The sequence below is a fragment of the Chaetodon trifascialis genome, chromosome 10 (genome assembly GCF_039877785.1).
Source record: "Chaetodon trifascialis isolate fChaTrf1 chromosome 10, fChaTrf1.hap1, whole genome shotgun sequence".
In the NCBI taxonomy this organism is placed as follows: Eukaryota; Metazoa; Chordata; class Actinopteri; order Chaetodontiformes; family Chaetodontidae; genus Chaetodon; species Chaetodon trifascialis.
Genome location: NC_092065.1, coordinates 3,551,853 through 3,568,971, shown reverse-complemented (window position 1 = coordinate 3,568,971; position 17,119 = coordinate 3,551,853). Strand labels below are relative to the sequence as shown.

The following is a 17,119-nucleotide window of genomic DNA, read 5'->3' as shown; positions in this document are numbered from 1 at the left end:
AGGTGATGGGGAATAACTTATCCACAAACACCCACTAATTCTATCAATATGATAGAAGAACAGAAGAAATGAGCCCCAAAACAAAAAAATTTAGAGTCACTAAAAAGGAGGGAGTGAAGTTCTGGAAAAGAAAGAATCAGTACAGTTTAAGAATCACACACTCATTCACAATGCCACACACAAACCCATGAGAGCCAACTGAAGGTGTTAACTCTCCAGTATCACACACAACTAAAGCAGAGCCACAGGCCTCCTTTTATAGAGCAGCCTGGCCGATTAGTTCCAGCTGCGCTAATGAGTGCAGGTGCCATCAATAGGTGCACATCATTGAAGGGGTGGAGCTTACTGCCTACCTTCCACTGTAACACTGTAAACACTGAATATTATTTTTGGGGGCACTACACTTCACAGAAGTGAAATTATTGAATGTTATTCCCATTAAAAATTCCCCCAAAAATATGTAAGAACACCTTTTTCCCAAACTAATTACTGTAGTTTAATCAGCAGGAGGCCACTGATGTGTGAGGGGATTTTGGTGGCACAACACAGTATTAATGTGAAGTTATTAAATATTATTCCCTTTAAAAATTCCCCCCAAATTATGTAAAAGCATATTTCTCCAAAGCAAATGGTGTAGTATAACCAGCAGGATGCAATTAATGTGTGAGGTGAGTTTGGTGGCACTACACTTCACAGAAGTGAAGTTATTGAATAATCTTTTATTGTTTCTCATCGGTATAGACATTTGTAGACGGTCCCTGCGCTCTGGTCTCGCTGCCGGCTGCTCGTAGAGGCCAATGTAATTCATACTGCACGGAGGACGGCTCATTTTGATTAAAAGAATAAAAAATAAATGTAGGTTGTAGCTCGTTATCTGTGTTTCCACGGTTGGGAAGAGGTATCGTTTGCTGTCTAACAAATTTTCGCGCGGGAGTTATTGATCCTGTTCGACCCGCAGCTGATCCGCTCAGCTGAGTAACTCAAACTTAAATCAACCAGCATGAATTCGTCCAGTTCATTTATTTCTGAATGTAAAAAACCATGAAATGCTCTCCTGCTTTCTTCTGTTATCATGCTCAGGGAAGCTGCAGCAGTTTGTCAGCTGATCTGACGCACAGGAAAGCTCAGAGGCGTCAGTGAAGTCGCCACTGCTCGTAAAGCAAGTGTATTTAGCCAAGTACTGCAATTAAGTTCAGTTTTGAGGTACTTGTACTGTATATGAGTGTTTCCATTTTATGCTACGTTTTACTTCATTTATCTGACGGTTACTTTTCTGAATAGATTTAATATAAAACAACACGTAGCCTTTGATCAGCGGTTATAAATAAAGTTAATAGTTAAAGATTAAACCTGTTTTCCAGCTTTTTTCATTATTACGCAACTAAAGTAACAATTAGAGAAAAGTATAAAACGTGAAAACATCTTTCTTTCCTCTCTCATTAATCATCTCAGGACCCCTCAGGTTTACCTTGTGACCCTTTGGAGGGCAATGGCACACACACTGGGAACCGCAGGACTCAACCAGCTGACTTCATTACCCGCAAACTGGTTTGCAACCCTCCCAGAAAAAGTCCATTGGATTCCCTCAAACTGTTTTTATTTTTCAAACAGCTTACTCAAATACACTTCTCTTACTGTTCACTGCACTGCACAATTCACTTGTTTCAGTTTCAAGATGTTTTCTGTAAATGCAATCTTCAAGTAGTTCTAATAATTATTACGATTATGGTAAAATGAGGATGTCTTCTTGATGGGAAACTTTGGGAAAAACCCTTTTTTCTGAGAAATTTATGGATAACGTTTTGAAGGGTTTGTTTTGAAGAAACATATCTTAATTTCTGATTCTGATTTGTAGCCAAACCCTCCACCAATACTTTTTCATTATGGACTAATTGGATTCAGCTCCTCTGTGATCTTCTCTGTCCTTCGTGGCAGTCATTGTTCAGACGCACTGGTGTTCCATTAATGTACAATTCATCACCACAACCTGCCAGTGACACATCCCACTATCTTGCTGAGTGAAGTCTCCTGTTGAATGTGCAAAATACAACTTCATCTGTGGAGATGGAAGACTTTTAATTCAGCCCGTTTCAGTCCTGAGGATCTTCTGGCCAGTTTACATTCCCCCTGATGGACCAGTTCATCAGCTGAAAATCCAACATCAGATTCATTGCCTTGCACGTATTACAAGTGTCATGCTGTCTTCACCCACTGTAAAAGTTTCAATAAATCTACATTTACTTACAAATGTTACAACCAACACTTATTTTTATTTGTTTTCAAAGGAAAAAAAAAATCACAAAATGTACAATTTGTATACCAATCATGCTAAATTACAAGCAATCCTAGTTCATCCAACACAACTGGTTGCAAATGCAGTGACTGTTAAAATGTTGGAACAAAACAGAAATCGGACCATTTGCCATCTTAACACGACAGAAGACCACTCAGCCAAAAGCCGACCTTTAAGCCTGCAGACTGATGTATTTAACATGCACACCAGGGAGTCACCCAATGATGACTGCTGTGCAGAGACGCCATTTCTACACTGTAAAAAGAAATAAAATAATGGCCGATTGCCAACAGTTAAACAAATACCGTCAAAATGTACAAATTTGAGACTACAAAAACAAATCCCACCCTGCACACCTACGTTGACTTCACAAAGGCCATTTTGTAGCTGGGTTTCCGTTCGTCACTCCCACTGTCTGAGCTGGGCTTGGCCTGGTCTGAGGTCTGTTCCTGAGGGTTAGGATCGCAGCCTTTGTCCTTGGTGTCTGTGGGTTCTTCTTCACTGGTGGACTTCTGTGGCTCAGTTACTTCTGTGTGACTGTCGCCTGGTGGTGGGGGGGACTCAACTGGCTGTGAGCAAGACAGCAAAGAGATGATGTTTGAAGATGAAAATTATTTTTTCCTCTACCTCTAAAATCTTAAAACCCCAGAGTGTCAACACGTGTGCCTGGATTTTGATGAATATTTCAGGAGTTACATGTTGGTGGCAGTCCTGATGGAATTGACCATTGTAGTTTCCTTAAGGACTGACTATGATATGAAAAGAGCGTGACGTGGTGACACCTTGGAAACAGTTGGCAGAGGTTTCTCTTTTCGTTTGAGTATAACTTGTATAAGACACAAGGATGCGTGTGTATGTTTACTTCTTGCCAGCCGCACCCTGCTCTACACACACCGCCTGACACATTAAAGACAACACGAAAGACACAAAGAGAGTGTTCAGCTGAAACTTTAGACATGAGACACAGAAGAAATGTCTTTACTACTTAACTGTCTTTACCAGACGGACACTCTGGGTCATCTGGAAGTGTCTTCATATGGAGAAGCAGCATATGAATTTAAGACATATGCTAACTTTGACTCCCCTGTGTTTTCCACTTCATCATTATCCGCCCTGTAGTTACGTCCTAAACTACTTCCCATTTTTATCTTGAGATTTTTTATTGGTTTTTTGCCTTTGGTATTTCACTGTCTTTGTCTTTTCCTTGTAGTGTCATCTCTGATGATGTAAAAGAGAGGGAGACATTGTGTGCTATCTGTACTGCACAGCAGAGTCACTACTGTCAAACACTTGTGGCTTATTTCTTTCTGAGCTCTAATAGTGTGTTCAATCCTGCAGCTTCAAAACATACTCACAGGCCATCAGGTTTTGATGGATTATGATAAAAAGAAGATCTGAAGGACACAGACTCTGTTTTGCTGGAGCAAAAGGCAAGTCAGTTAAGCAGTCCACAGCCAGCACCTCTCAGTGTCTTCTGACCACAGTAATTCATCAATTTCTCTAATCAATCATTTAATTAAATGTCTGATTTTAAAAGTATTTCATGAATCTCTGCCCCCTCCTCTGGCCCTGGATGGTACCTCACCTCGCTGAAACCCAGCCCACAGTGTCTGCGGTTGCGGCCCGATAGCTTCCCGTCCATGCCCTGCTGGTACTGCATCTCTAGCTGCTCGTTGATCTTTTTATCCTCCTGCCCTGCAGAGGAGACACCAGTCACAGCAGGCACACCCAGCCAGCACAGGCCTATCCATGCATGGATAGATCTGTGCGGCAGATGTATAGTGGGGAAGCCGGGTTAATTGCATTGGGTGTAAGGATGAGGCAGCATGGGTAAGTGGCAAAGGGACAGTAGTTTGGACATGTCTCACAATGGTAGAACAAACACAACATTTTACAAGAGTTAAGGAAGACACTCACCACTGCGGAAGTGGGATGTTGACTTGTGGTCACCAATGACAAGTCGCCCTGTGTGTTCTTTCTGGAGAACAGAAACAATCCAATTTTATATCAATTTTCACAACCTCTCTTAAGTTTGCAGAGTGACTGACAAGTAAAACAAAGATTTTATGCTTTAGGCTATGGACTACAGGCCCACCGCAAAGTGAACGGAGAGCGTAACAATCTACAACACACAAAACTAACCTTGCCAGCGCCCATCAAACGTAAAAACTTCTGTTTCCTTTCGTTGCTTCCGAGATCAGCTGAAGCCCACTGGGTAGACCCATCCTGTCGAGGCAAAACACTGTTATCATGCAGACTCATGCGCTAAATAAGAGCACAATTCTGTCAAAAACATGTAATCAAATTATTGACACAAAGACTGTTTGTTTTTCCACAGCAGCAGAGACGGTTTCTGACCATCATGGCCGGCCATCCCTTAACCCGCTGATGACGCTCACACCCTGGTGGGGTGAAAGCGAAATTGCGAAATGCAAATTTATACTGAGACAATTCAAACACTTTTGCTGGAAAGATCAACGGACCCATTAAACAAACATTAAGGATGATTTGATCTTTACAACATAAGCTCTACTTATCCTCAATCCATTCATTGGCTGAGCACAAAATCTGCACTTCTGTTTAACCTGAAAATAGATAAATTTCCTGACTTAGCAGAAAGTGTCTTACATCTAATGTGTGAAAAAATATTTTAGAAACGAACACAATTCAGATCTGACACTTTTTTTCTGCACATCAGTAGTTATTTATCTTGTTTGTTTTAGTATTATTTAGAGAACACAACGTTAGTAGTAAATTAGATGGAAGACAATGTGTGACCTGTCAGTGATCCTTTCTGCATAAACACTTCACACATTGTCAAACGTACTGTAGGTTTATTACAAGCCCGTTTATCTTAATCACATTTAATGAACACAGGACAATGCGTGGCATATGTTGTGCAATTAAGTTTTAAATCTGTCTAAAACGGCGAGTAAACTTTTCTGCAGACAAAAACTGCAAACACAATCAAAAACGTGGTCAGATTTCACGCTCTGTACGTTAGCAAAAGCGCTAACACAACGCTAACGTTACCCAAGTCATGTAAAGCGTTCATCTACAGATTACGGCCGGAATTCATTGTCTTACTCACGTCACTTGGAGACGCTGGTCGTTTGGTTCCATGTCTGTCCTCTGGAGAACTCATTATGAACGAAAACTTCAGTAAAACGTCAGTGAAATATCATGCTACCTAGCACAAGCTAGCTGGTTATTGACAACAACCCTCTGTGTCGCCACTTCCTGTTCCGTTTTCTTCTTCGTTTGTCAGTTTTGTCAACTCTCTGCTGCCACCCATCGGTGGATTGTAATACAGCACCGTTAAACTGCAGAACTACATCAAATCCATCGAGAGTCAATTATTTGAAAACTATTTATTTGCACCGCCTTCAATACGACATATTTAGCATACTGAACGAGATGAGATGTATACTGAACCGACAGATACAACAACATGGACACATTACGTTGTCAAATGGTCGAGAAGTCATCAGAAGTGTCGAGCGAGCAACAGATAAGCTACTTCACCAACTACAAACTAGAGGATTTTATTTATTTATTTAGGCCCACATCATGTTCAATTACAAATAAACATCTTTGTATCATGCAGCCAGTAGGCAAGAATTTAATGAATGGCCAATGTGCTTAATGAAATGCTTTATTGACTTTTATTTATTGAATGTCGTCAGTGTCAGGAAACAATTAAAAGAGAGGCTGGAGGGAATAGCCATTAAAATACAATGACATTTGTGAAACAATATAAAATCTTTTGTTTCATTTTATTTCTTTAGTTTTGGTGGAAGTAAAATGTGTTTTACCATGGTATAGACTGTTTACCCTGGTCTTGTAATGTAAATTCTTGCAACAAAATAGCTTTGATTCATCAACTGGGGATCAGGGTGTTAAAAAATGTAATTGATAGTAATCAATAGCCTTCTAAATCTGGAATTTAGCCTGTAAGTATAATTTAAATTTGGAGCATAATGAAATTAGATTATTATTATTATAATATTACATTTTACTTTTCTGTAACATATTCTCTTTACATTTCATTCAGCTCTTTTTGTGTGGGGTCATGGGCATTCCTGCTGTATGCTATAAAATGAACCCTCTATTGGCTGACATGCATTAATACCGCCAAAAGGTGGCGTAAGAGTAATCTTAATAAAGAAAGAGGCCAGAGGCGCTCACACCTCCGACGGGACGCTAAAAGTCTTTCTGCAACACACAGTCGTCAAGATATTTCACTAAAAGTTTGGGCTTCGGCTTGTTGTCCCTTTTAATAGGCCTGCACCTTTTTGTCTCATTAATTATGCTGAGCTCAGACACTTTCCTGTTAGATAACATCAATAAAACTGCATTTTTTTCTTGCGCAAAATGAAAAACAATCAAAGTTTCAAGACTTTAAAATATTGGTTCTACCTGAGAGAGGAAGCAAGAGGACATTTTCGAAAAGAGATTTGCTTTTAATCACAGACTGAATCTCATTTTAATCCCAATTAGACTGTTAAAATCTGTTTTTTAAATGGTAAACGACCACTGAGACATCCGCTAATTACGCATGAAAAATAATAACATAGAGAAAACTTTATATTTATTTGCTTTTCCACAAACACGTTTTTTCTTATCAACATAAACAAACACGCGGCTGTTTCTTTGCGTGTTTTTTACTCTGTGTGCATCCTGACACACAAAAGATTGTTAGAACAAATGTGGCCTTAGTAAAATAAAAGCTATAAAGAAATAATTCATGCTATTGAGGAGCAGGTGGCCAGAACGCGCACGCACACACGCGCATACAGGGACACGCGAATACAGAGAAAATGAGACAAATGAGAGGAAAAGTTCAAATAAGAAATAGACAAGGAAAATACAAACTGTTTTATATTTTAATGAATGATTCACGTGAAGACAGGGAGACACGCAGAGAGAGAGAGAGAGAGAGAGAGAGAGAGAGAGAGAGAGAGAGAGAGAGAGAGAGAGAGAGAGAGAGAGAGAGAGAGAGGAGGGGTTATCCTGCCTCTGCCTCTTTACCCGACACTGTCCCGCACTCTCACTTAACCTCCACTCAGTGCCGGACGGGGAATAACTTGAACTTTTTTTTTTCTTTTTTTTTCTTGCGAATGACAGCTCACCGGGCTCGGTGCCACCCCTGCGAAGCCATTGTGTTTTACTTTCGGAGCGCAAACAGAGGAGTTACCAAAGTCCCGACACGCTCCAGCGATGGTGACTTTACGCACGGGATTTGAAGGCTGTTTGAACTGACTCCTCTTGTTTGGTCTCGACCGCTGAAAACTCTCCACCGTTGCCCGCAACAAGCTTCAAGTTTGGGAGAAACACGCAGCGAAGGGCGAAGAAGAGAATCCAGGTAAGGGGAGTCGTGTTGCATCAGTGTTGACAGCACCGGGACCGTGAGCCGGCGCGTCGTCTGGACTGCTTGTTTTGAAAAGTCGGTGCGCACTCAGCTTATCTGTGCTTCACAACAAACAGCGATGACAGCCACAGATTCAAGCTGCATCAGTGTCTTCAAACCTGCAGTTGGACCGTGATTAGACCCGGTCGACCCGACGTGACCTGCAAAAACCAACTCATAGAACACTTTTAAAAAGTTATGCATTAAGTTGCTGTAGAAAAACCGAACTGATATATTTTGAAGAGGAATTTGTGAATGTTGCGATCTTAAAATTAGAGCAAATCTAAACAATTAAAGCAAGTTCGTTTATGATAGAACAATAAGAATTTATTAGAATCGTTATTACGAGTTTATTGCCAATTATAGTTTACATCGTTAGCTGTAGTCTCTGACACACATGCAAATCATTAGACATATTGCTTTTTCCTTTATAATCACCAATATTGATCTTCTAAAAAGCACAAACTGAACGACATGTTTATAAAAACTTTGCAAATAGTTGTGATTTTGCAGCACTTTCATCCACTCAGACTCATCTTCAGAATCAGAATCAGAAATACTTTATCGATCCCCGAGGGGAAATAAAGTATTTCTGATTCTGATTCTGATTCTTGGAGCTGGTGATGGAGGGGCTAAAAAAATAAAATTCTAACATTAAATCTGTGATCGTAAATTCATACGAACAGAAATGTGACTTCCAAGCACGTGTTAATTAACGCATTTCCATCCCCTTTCCTCCAGTTTAAGATAGGACACTCAGGATTAAATATTCAAGGTTAATTTCAGCCATAAAAGTTGCAGCTACATTGTGCAAGACAGCAGAGTGTCCATCCTCCACTGCACCCCTGACATGCACTATTAATAGAAATGGTTCAGTGCTTCTGTAGCACCAGAAAATGCTTCTTTAGGCTCAGAGCCCATTAAGATATAGGCTATTTAGAAACGGTCTCTGGAGCACCATGCGCAAAAAAGATTTGCATAAAATCGTAGTCTAGTTGATGGTAGCAGATTAAAAAAAAGACATTTTAATTGTAATTTTAAATCATATTTTTAAAATGCAAATTAAAGACATCGGAGGGCTCGTAAAGTCATCCCACTCAGACCCACTGGAGTCTGTGGGATGATGCTGTAAGTAGTTTCCTCTTCGGCCACACAGCGGTAGCCTTCTGTCCGGGATCACGAACGCCTCGCGCTCTGCCGGACAGGCTGCAGTCCACGTGCGCGTCCATGGCTCCGCTGCTGCTCCGCAGACGCACATTTCAGCCGCAGCGAATCCGCCCCCTCCCCCTCAAACACACACACGCGCGCGCGCGTCCAGGACTACAATACACAGACATAGACTGCAGAGAAGAGAGAAGAAATGAGAAGCGTCTTTAGGGCCCAAGTTAACTCCCCCCACCACCACCACCAGAGGTCACGGCGTGTGACCCTTGAAGAATGCGTCAGTCATAAATTAAAATTAGACCCGGAGCCCTAACACGGACGCACTGGGGGACAATACCGGGGAATCAGGAGTCTCAGCGCGGCGAGAGAGTTCAGAAATTAGTCTGTAAGTTTCCCTTTTCCCCTCACGAGCGAGCACTGTGTTTCTTCATGTTAGGCAAAAGTTTGTTCTCATGCTGGCTGCTGAAATGTGTCAGTTTCACCGGTTAGTGGCACAGGCTGACTGAGTGACACCGCCGGTTACGTATGAAGTTAATTGCGGGTGTGTGAACTTGAGCCGTGCATGCAGGGACGGTTTCTTATCCGGAGCGAAGAATCTGCAGCTCGGACAGTCTGTCTCCTGTGTGAAAGTTTTCTCTGAGTTCACGCTGAGGATGAGACAGGGGGTACAAGAGGACAAGGCGCACGACAACGGCCTGGAAAAGCCTGATAGAGTCACGGCAGGGTGTTCCCCATCTTTAGAGCCGCGCTACACCTCTGATAAGCCGCTGCTCGTCTGCAGATAAGAAGCCTTTAGAGAAGCAGAGAGAGGGAGCGAGAGATCAGCCATTCTGGACAAAAAATGAACCTGTACACCGCTGAAGAGAAAACGCAAAGTCCGAACAACTGTTTATCTGATATTTGAAGCCATTTAAACAACTTAAAGTTATTAAATCTTAATCTTTGCAATTTGTCACAGGCAGTTTCCCAACATCAGCTTTAACTGTTTTACGCATTCACATTTTTGTTTGCACACCAAATCACTCCTCCATTCAGAGCTCGACATCCTCCAGTCGCCAGTTCGGACCTGCCCACACCGGCCCAGGCACTAAATCACAATTTCCAACAAGTTGTTTTAATTGTTTGGACTCCTAGCAGAACAATTTATAGACCGCCGCTCACCCCCCTCTCTCTTGTAAGTGAGAGTGTCTGTCTGAAAAACAATCCGGGCAGGGGGGGTCGCTGAAGTTGATCTCCTATGGCATTTTGTTTTGAGCAGGTGCTGCGGGTTGAAGTTCCCTCATAAGGTAAAGTGGCATTAGAGTGTCCAAATGGCAGACTTATATATAGGCTGCCAATTCAGCACATTGTCCCGGGCTGCATGGTTGCGCTCTCTGAGGTCTGAGGGAGACCTGCAGCTTTTTCTTTCTTCCTTTTTTCTTCCTGTGCGTGGATCCGCGCTGACAACAGGAGCGCAGCGGCCGGTCACTGTGTGGTCCGTCAGGAGTCTGAAATCACTGCTGCGAGCCGTGCGTAAAACTCACCTCATCTCCGCGGCACATTTCTATTAAGCTCCACCTGAGTTATAAAAGAAATCCAAATAATTTTCAAGATGGAAATGATTTCTCTGCACGAAACCTTCTCATTTCTCAGGCTTCACTTTGAGTATTTTGCACAGATTAATTTGCGCAGCCACAAATAAAATCCATCTTAATCTTTGGGCCCCTGGCCGCACAGATAATGATTTTATTTAATTTTCTGATTCGATGAAGGCAATTACATTTTCTGCTTACATCTCTCTCTCTCTCTCTCTCTCTCTCTCTCTCTCTCTCTCTCTCTCTCTCTCTCTCTCACACACACACACACACACACACACACACACACACACACACACACACACACACACACACACATGCTGTGCTCTTTTCCAGCATGAACACACATTTAGTTGTTATTAAAAACCCTTCAAAACATTTATTTTAAACTAATTTCCACTCTGAAAATATCAATCTCATTTTCTTTTACCTCGCCTCCAATGTTAGGTCCTGGAAATGTGCATGCTGGTGTTTATGTCATGCTAGGCCAACCTCAGGATTTAATTCTAATGCTTAGAAATCTATCCATTGCTCACACGTTATTCTAATATGCCACATATATTTCTTGGAGTGTGAGGGGCCTGTTACTCTGGTGTGGCACAGAGGGACTTTTTAGTGGCGGACAGGCAGCTGGGAAGTCTGCAGATTAAGAGATTCGACGGCTGAGAGAAAGAGAGAGTGAGATGAAAGGAGAGATCGGAGGACTGAATTTTGAGATTGTGACTGCGAGTTTGCCATTTATCAAACTGCATCTAGTTACAGTTCTTGGGTGCATCATCATGTTTGTCCCCCTTAGCAATACTGTTTTTCTATTTACACTGAGCTAAACGCCTATCTTCCATCTGACCACAGTGTTGCAGATTTAACTGTTTCCACATGTTGGTTATTTTCTGAAGATGTCATTCACCTTCATCGGAAAACCGTCGCTCCACCATTTTAAGCCTGTGGCCGATTCAGAAAGTCCTAATTATTTGTTGTCGGGCTCTTTGAAAAAGACACCAGCCCCTAAATTGGACATGTGTTGTACAAACACAAATTAAACATTTAGCCCTAAGTATTTCTCCCTGGGTCCTAAGTGCATATTAGTCAGCCTATACTTATCTCTGGCCCAACGGCACACCCAAATTGCAGTGTTGCTGCTGAAAAAGAAAGGTTGAGGCCCTGGAGAATGAGCACTTGAAGCACACTGGCAGATGCCTATAAGTTTCTCAACCACACTGCAAGCTCAGGTGTGTGTGTGTGTGTGTGTGTGTGTGTGTGTGTGTGTGTGTACATACGATGTATGTGTGTGTGTTTATGGATTCTCGTCTCTTTTTGTCTTTTTGTGATGGTCCACACAATCAGATCTCTTAAATGTGACTGTGTGCTCATGTGTGGTTTGATGTTTTTCATTCCAGTGTGTTTGAGGTGTGTGTGTTTGCGTGAGCGCACACACATGTATGTATGAGTCCTTGTGCACAGTTAGCTGTTGATAATATGAAAGCATGTTTCTGTGTCTTGTGTCATGTCCTTGTCCTGTGTATCTATACTGGGTGGCCTTCCTGCCTGCATGTATGCATGTTCTTGACTGAGAATGTGTGTGTGTGCCCTGCTGGGTGGGTGTACTTCTCTGTGGATCCCTCCTCTGTACTCCACCAGCACATAACCTTGGAAACAGCTTCCTAATTTTTTTCCAGAGCGGAGAATTACAAGGGGCTGCGTACATTCTCCTCTCATTCAATGGTCAGGGCAACCTTTCCTTTCTGCCGCTGATTCTCCAGCACCTGCTCCCCACCATCCACTTCCAAGGCTCGGAATAATAGCTTACCTGACACACCAGCTAATAATGACAACATTCATTTCACATCTTTGCATGCAGCATTTAGGCAACATCTTCGTTCAGCACGGTGGTGCGTCCTCATCACATTCGCAGCAGCTCATATTTTTTGGCATCCTGATGCACAGAGCTCATGAAGTTCATCTTCTTTGTCGCCACTTTTCTCTCTCCGACTTTTTTCTTCAGGCGTCAGAGTGTGTGTCACCGGCGTGTGATGACTGCAGCATGAACAATGGCCATTATGTACCTGTGAAGGACTGAGTAAGATTTATAAATGTATGATTTACACAAGAGCCTTTGACAAATGACTGCTGCACTGTTAACACAGTCACAAAGCTGGCGTCCTGCCTAGAGAGAAAAATAACAAGGGGTGGCTTAAATCCACATTAAACTGAAACCACTTAAACTTTTTTCTTTTTTTGTGATTATCAGTGATGAATGTCGTCTGCAGCGTTGTTTTCTTTCTTTCTTTTTTTTCTTTCTGTTTTCCTGTTTATTTTGTGATTTGCGAACAGCTTGGCATGGCAAACCGCAGCATCGTTCTCGCTGCGCTCTCACTTTTGCTCGAGTGGAAAAACTCACCATCACACTCTCCAGTCACACATCGCGGAGTGCTGCCTTTTTCTGGGTTGCTCAAAGTCTGTGAGAAAATGTAGGAGCTGGTGATGTATGTAAATACAAGGTACTGCAGGGTGGAAGTTTCCTTTAAGTCCTCTTGGGAGGCTGGGTCAAGGTTATTTCTTAAATCCACAGAGGATGCAGCAGTTATTGTTAATCAATTAGTGAAACTGATGTAGAAAGCAGCAGCATGACTTGTGCATTATCTTGCATGTGGTCACAATAACTTTAAGTCCTCCAGTATTTGAAGCACTCTGCAAACATTTTCACACCTGTCTGACTCTGCTGATAGGACGGCACTGAGCTATTCCAAACAGCTGCTCCATGCTGTTCCCTTTGGAGACAAGCATATGGATTTAGATTAATTCCCCAAAACTCTGTTACAGAATTCTCCCTTTCTGTGGGCTTGCAGTGGAATAAAGACTCAAAATGCTTTGTGAAACCAAAACCAATCAAGGCAGAGATCAGAAAGTGCAATAACTTAAGAGGCGAATTTGTCAAACAGTTGGAAATTTTAGTTAACATCCACCTCATGAACAGTATCACGCCCAGTTTAACTGATGTAGAAACAGTCAAATGAAGATGTTTAGAATATAAATTAAGTTGATAGAGAAAGTAGATTTAACTCTTGGTTGACTTGATCTGAATTTTGATTGTTGACCTTTGTCAAAGTATTTTCCCGTATAGCACTGGAAAACAAAACAAAGAACAAAGCTGCTCAGATTCACTGATGTTGCTTGCAAAATCGATTAGCCTTGCATGTTGTTATTCATCGGTGCTTGGTCATGGAAATCCCATCATTGCACTTTATTGTTTCACTTAAAGGGGCTCGAATCATTGTGAAAAGACATAATTCAGTTTTTTTCCTCTTTTGCACTTGACGGATGTCAAAGTTCCGCCAGGGGCAACGGCCAAAAGCAAATGTTAAAAAAGGAGTCCTGGAAAAACGTCCATCACAGTTGATTCTTTGCTAATTCATGGACATAAATTATAAGATTAAAGAGTTGTGTTCAGTCTCTTCATTTCAGCCAATCAGACTGCAGACGTTTGGTATTTCTAACAAGGCTATAGGGTGACCAGGTGACTGACACTGGTGCTCAAGTGGCTCTTTATCTGTCAGTCAGTAGTCATGGCCTTGGATTGCAGCAGCAGCAGATGCTTTGGCAATTACACTGCTCCTGATGATTTTACAGAAAAGGGAAATCACATGCGAGCATGTCTGCATGTCCAGGAGCTTTTAGAGTTCCTGGCTTTGCTCCTCAATCCAATTTCCCTCTGTCTTTCCTTCTTTTTCCTTCAGCCTTTCTTCAGATGGTGAGGCATTTACAATATCCATCCTAAGTCCACAGAGAAGCTTGACTCTACAGAAGAATTCATCTGCAAATATTTGAGTCATTAAATGATTCACTCCTCAAAATCTAAATATTCCAAGTTAATGCAATGATATGACTTCTTACTCAAATAACAGACTACAGTGTGCTTGACATAATGCCAGGAGTCAATATGAGAAAGTGGATGTCATGAGCAAACATCTCCTGGTTGAGGTTTATCCTGCCTAAGAACCACATGGGTGGGGTTTGATGCATTAAGACATACAAGAGCCTCAACGTTTTGACAATCAAATGAGTGTTTGAAGATACATTCACTTATCTTTTGTGTGAATTGACGAGTTTATGACACATAAACCTCACCCCTTTGGCACTCCTTGCAGGTTAAAACAAACAAAATGAATTATTTGCACTACCATTTGATGAAAGTCTGTTTTTAATGTTGCGTGTATCTCTCTCAGGTGCCTCTGAATTGATCATTTCTCTCTTTATCTACTGTTGACAGATTTTTAATACAAGTCATTTCTGGAACTGCTGGCATACAACACTGCTGGTTTCCTTTTGAACTTCCACCATACGTTTGTCCGTCCAAGGATGGAAAAGAAAAATGAAATGTGCTGAAATGTTTGTGGCGAGGAAAAGGCCTCCTGCACTGCTCCTGCGAGCCTCTGTGAGACCGTTTAGAGGGAGCCGCTGAAAGTGGCGAACGGTGCTCAGACCGACAAATCAGAACCACACATTACAGTGCATGCATACTTTGGCTCGGACAGGGCGTGCACACATGCGTACTCTACACAAACACACACATGCATACTATACACAAACACACCCACATGCATGCTCTACACGAACCCACACATGCATTCTAAGGTATTCAGCTCATTTCATGACACATAAAAGCCGAGCAGAATGTGCAGTCACACGTGGCTTGCTTTCTTTGCTCCAAACTACAAAAGGTGAATTTACTTTGCTTTCTATTACACATGACTCATTTAATTTAAGAACCAACCTGATATTGATGCGTTGTGTAAACAAGGTTGGATAGTAATTGGAAGTGTTTGGAAGATATAAAGGCTTGGATTGGAAAAAGACAGTCTGTAACCGTCACAATGGCAATTGTCTGGGAGACGAGTATCATGTTTTGTTTGAATGTAGAAATGCAAACAGAATGGAAAAACTAACTTGCCAAAGCACCATCGAAAGGGGGGCTCCAACAGTTTAGTGTTACATTTCCATAAGGTTGGTAGACATGTGAGGGATAGATATCCTGACTTTGAGTTCCTGAGTTTTGGGTCAAGCTCCAAAATTGCTCAAATCTAAATTTTCCATGATGCAGCTCAATAGTGTCTCTTTGTTAGATCCTGGGAAATGCCCTCATCTTCATGCATCCAATTTGTAACACAAGGTTTTTGTTAAAAACTTGAAATTGTTCAGCTGGATAACCTCAATGACATCACTGTGACACCATGAGGGTTATTTTCTTACACTTAACAAAGCCCCTCCACTCCATGGCCAGTTGACATGATCTTAATGTGCAAAGTTGGTGGAATGCCCCTTTTTATATTTAATATTTATATTTTCCCTTTGTTCAAGTCATTTGATGATAAGTTCCTGCCAGGTGCTGTGTTATTGTCAGCTTTACGTGATCTTGAGTTATTAAATCTGCCAAATGAAGATGTTTCTGATGACTCCAGTTGTGATCAATTAATCTGTACTCATAGCTATCTTTTGTGCTTGTCATGTCAGTTAAGAAAAGATGGCTGAGATTCACCTTGAGGAATCTTTGATTATCTCGTGCAGAACCAAGTTCATAGCATTGTTCTCACCAGCCCAAACACAGTGAAATGGATTAATAATCATTTTATAGGTAAAATAACTGCACAAGCCTGGTGTGATTGATCTCGGAGCTCATGTTTGCATTGCTTTTATAATTTGATTCTGCTCCTCCCATCTGCAGAAGCGTCACGCTCCTCCAAGAGCAGGCTGGCTAACCTTCACTTTACTGCTCGTAGTGGTTTGGAGTAATGGGGCGTGGCAGCAGGGTTCAGGGTGCGAGGCCTCCGAAATGACCCTGTGGTGAAGTAGTGAGGGCCAGGATAACGAGGTCCCACCCACCGAAGCCCAAATCCAATTGGTCTTCAGCCAGCTTGTCTACGCAGGGCGTTGCCATGGTTTCCAGGCCGTAAAGAAGTCTTTAATCGAGCCGCTGTCATCATGAGATGGTGGTGAGTGTGTTGGGCTTGCAGTGGAGAGATGGAGGCAACAGTGAAAAAAAAGAGAGAGAGAGAGAGAGAGAGAGAGAGAGAGAGAGAGAGAGAGAGAGAGAGAGAGAGAATGTGTATCTGCTGTGTGGCTCAGAATAGAAATGCACCGCTTGACGGCTGCTTTCAGAGTGAGATACACACATCAGGTTCATGCCTTGTGTCATGAAGTTCCCAGGGCTAAGCGCCTGGGAACGTAGTCAGAAATGACATGCTCTTGACACGCTCCTGGCTCATGTCTATTTGTATATGGTATGCTGTATGTTCTGTACACACTGTTGGATTAGCAGAAGTGTGGAGTGTGATGTTCACCAATGACGGGGTGTGCAGAGGAGTGGCGCTGGCTCGGGTATCGAGCTGACTGGGCTCAGACCTCAGGTTTCCGCCACGTAATCCAACACACTTTACATGGTAGGATGGACGGCAGCGCTGTGGCCTGCTGACATTTGTGCCAGACACACAAGAGTACGCAAGATACACTTAACAGTAAAGATAGCAGCACTGTGCATGTGTGTGAGCCCTTTGAAACTACACTGGAAACAACCTATAAGGTCAATTGCACTACTGTATTGTTAGAGGTAGTTAATTTGTCTTGGCTCGCAGCCGATGTCTAGCCAAATAAAATGGCCCTTTGCCACAGTCCCTCATGTCGATG

General features: G+C 42.2%; 2 protein-coding genes across 2 annotated transcripts in view; one reads left to right on the top strand and one right to left on the bottom strand.

The window, feature by feature from the left end:
* Positions 1-1,582: 1,582 nt before the first annotated feature.
* c10h11orf58 (chromosome 10 C11orf58 homolog) lies at positions 1,583-5,568 on the bottom strand. Its single transcript, XM_070972385.1, has 5 exons — positions 5,385-5,568; positions 4,436-4,519; positions 4,211-4,271; positions 3,879-3,988; positions 1,583-2,862 (listed from the first exon to the last, which is right to left on the bottom strand). The coding sequence occupies exons 1-5, from the start codon at positions 5,436-5,438 to the stop codon at positions 2,650-2,652; spliced, it is 522 nt and encodes a 173-aa protein (XP_070828486.1). The 5' UTR covers positions 5,439-5,568; the 3' UTR covers positions 1,583-2,649.
* A 1,769-nt stretch (positions 5,569-7,337) lies between these two features.
* Positions 7,338-17,119, top strand: part of LOC139337884 (transcription factor SOX-6-like) — a 104,343-nt gene continuing 94,561 nt past the window's right edge. The window contains exon 1 of the mRNA XM_070972711.1: positions 7,338-7,658. The gene's annotated coding sequence lies outside the window, so the exon portion shown is untranslated. The remainder of the gene's footprint in view (positions 7,659-17,119) is intronic.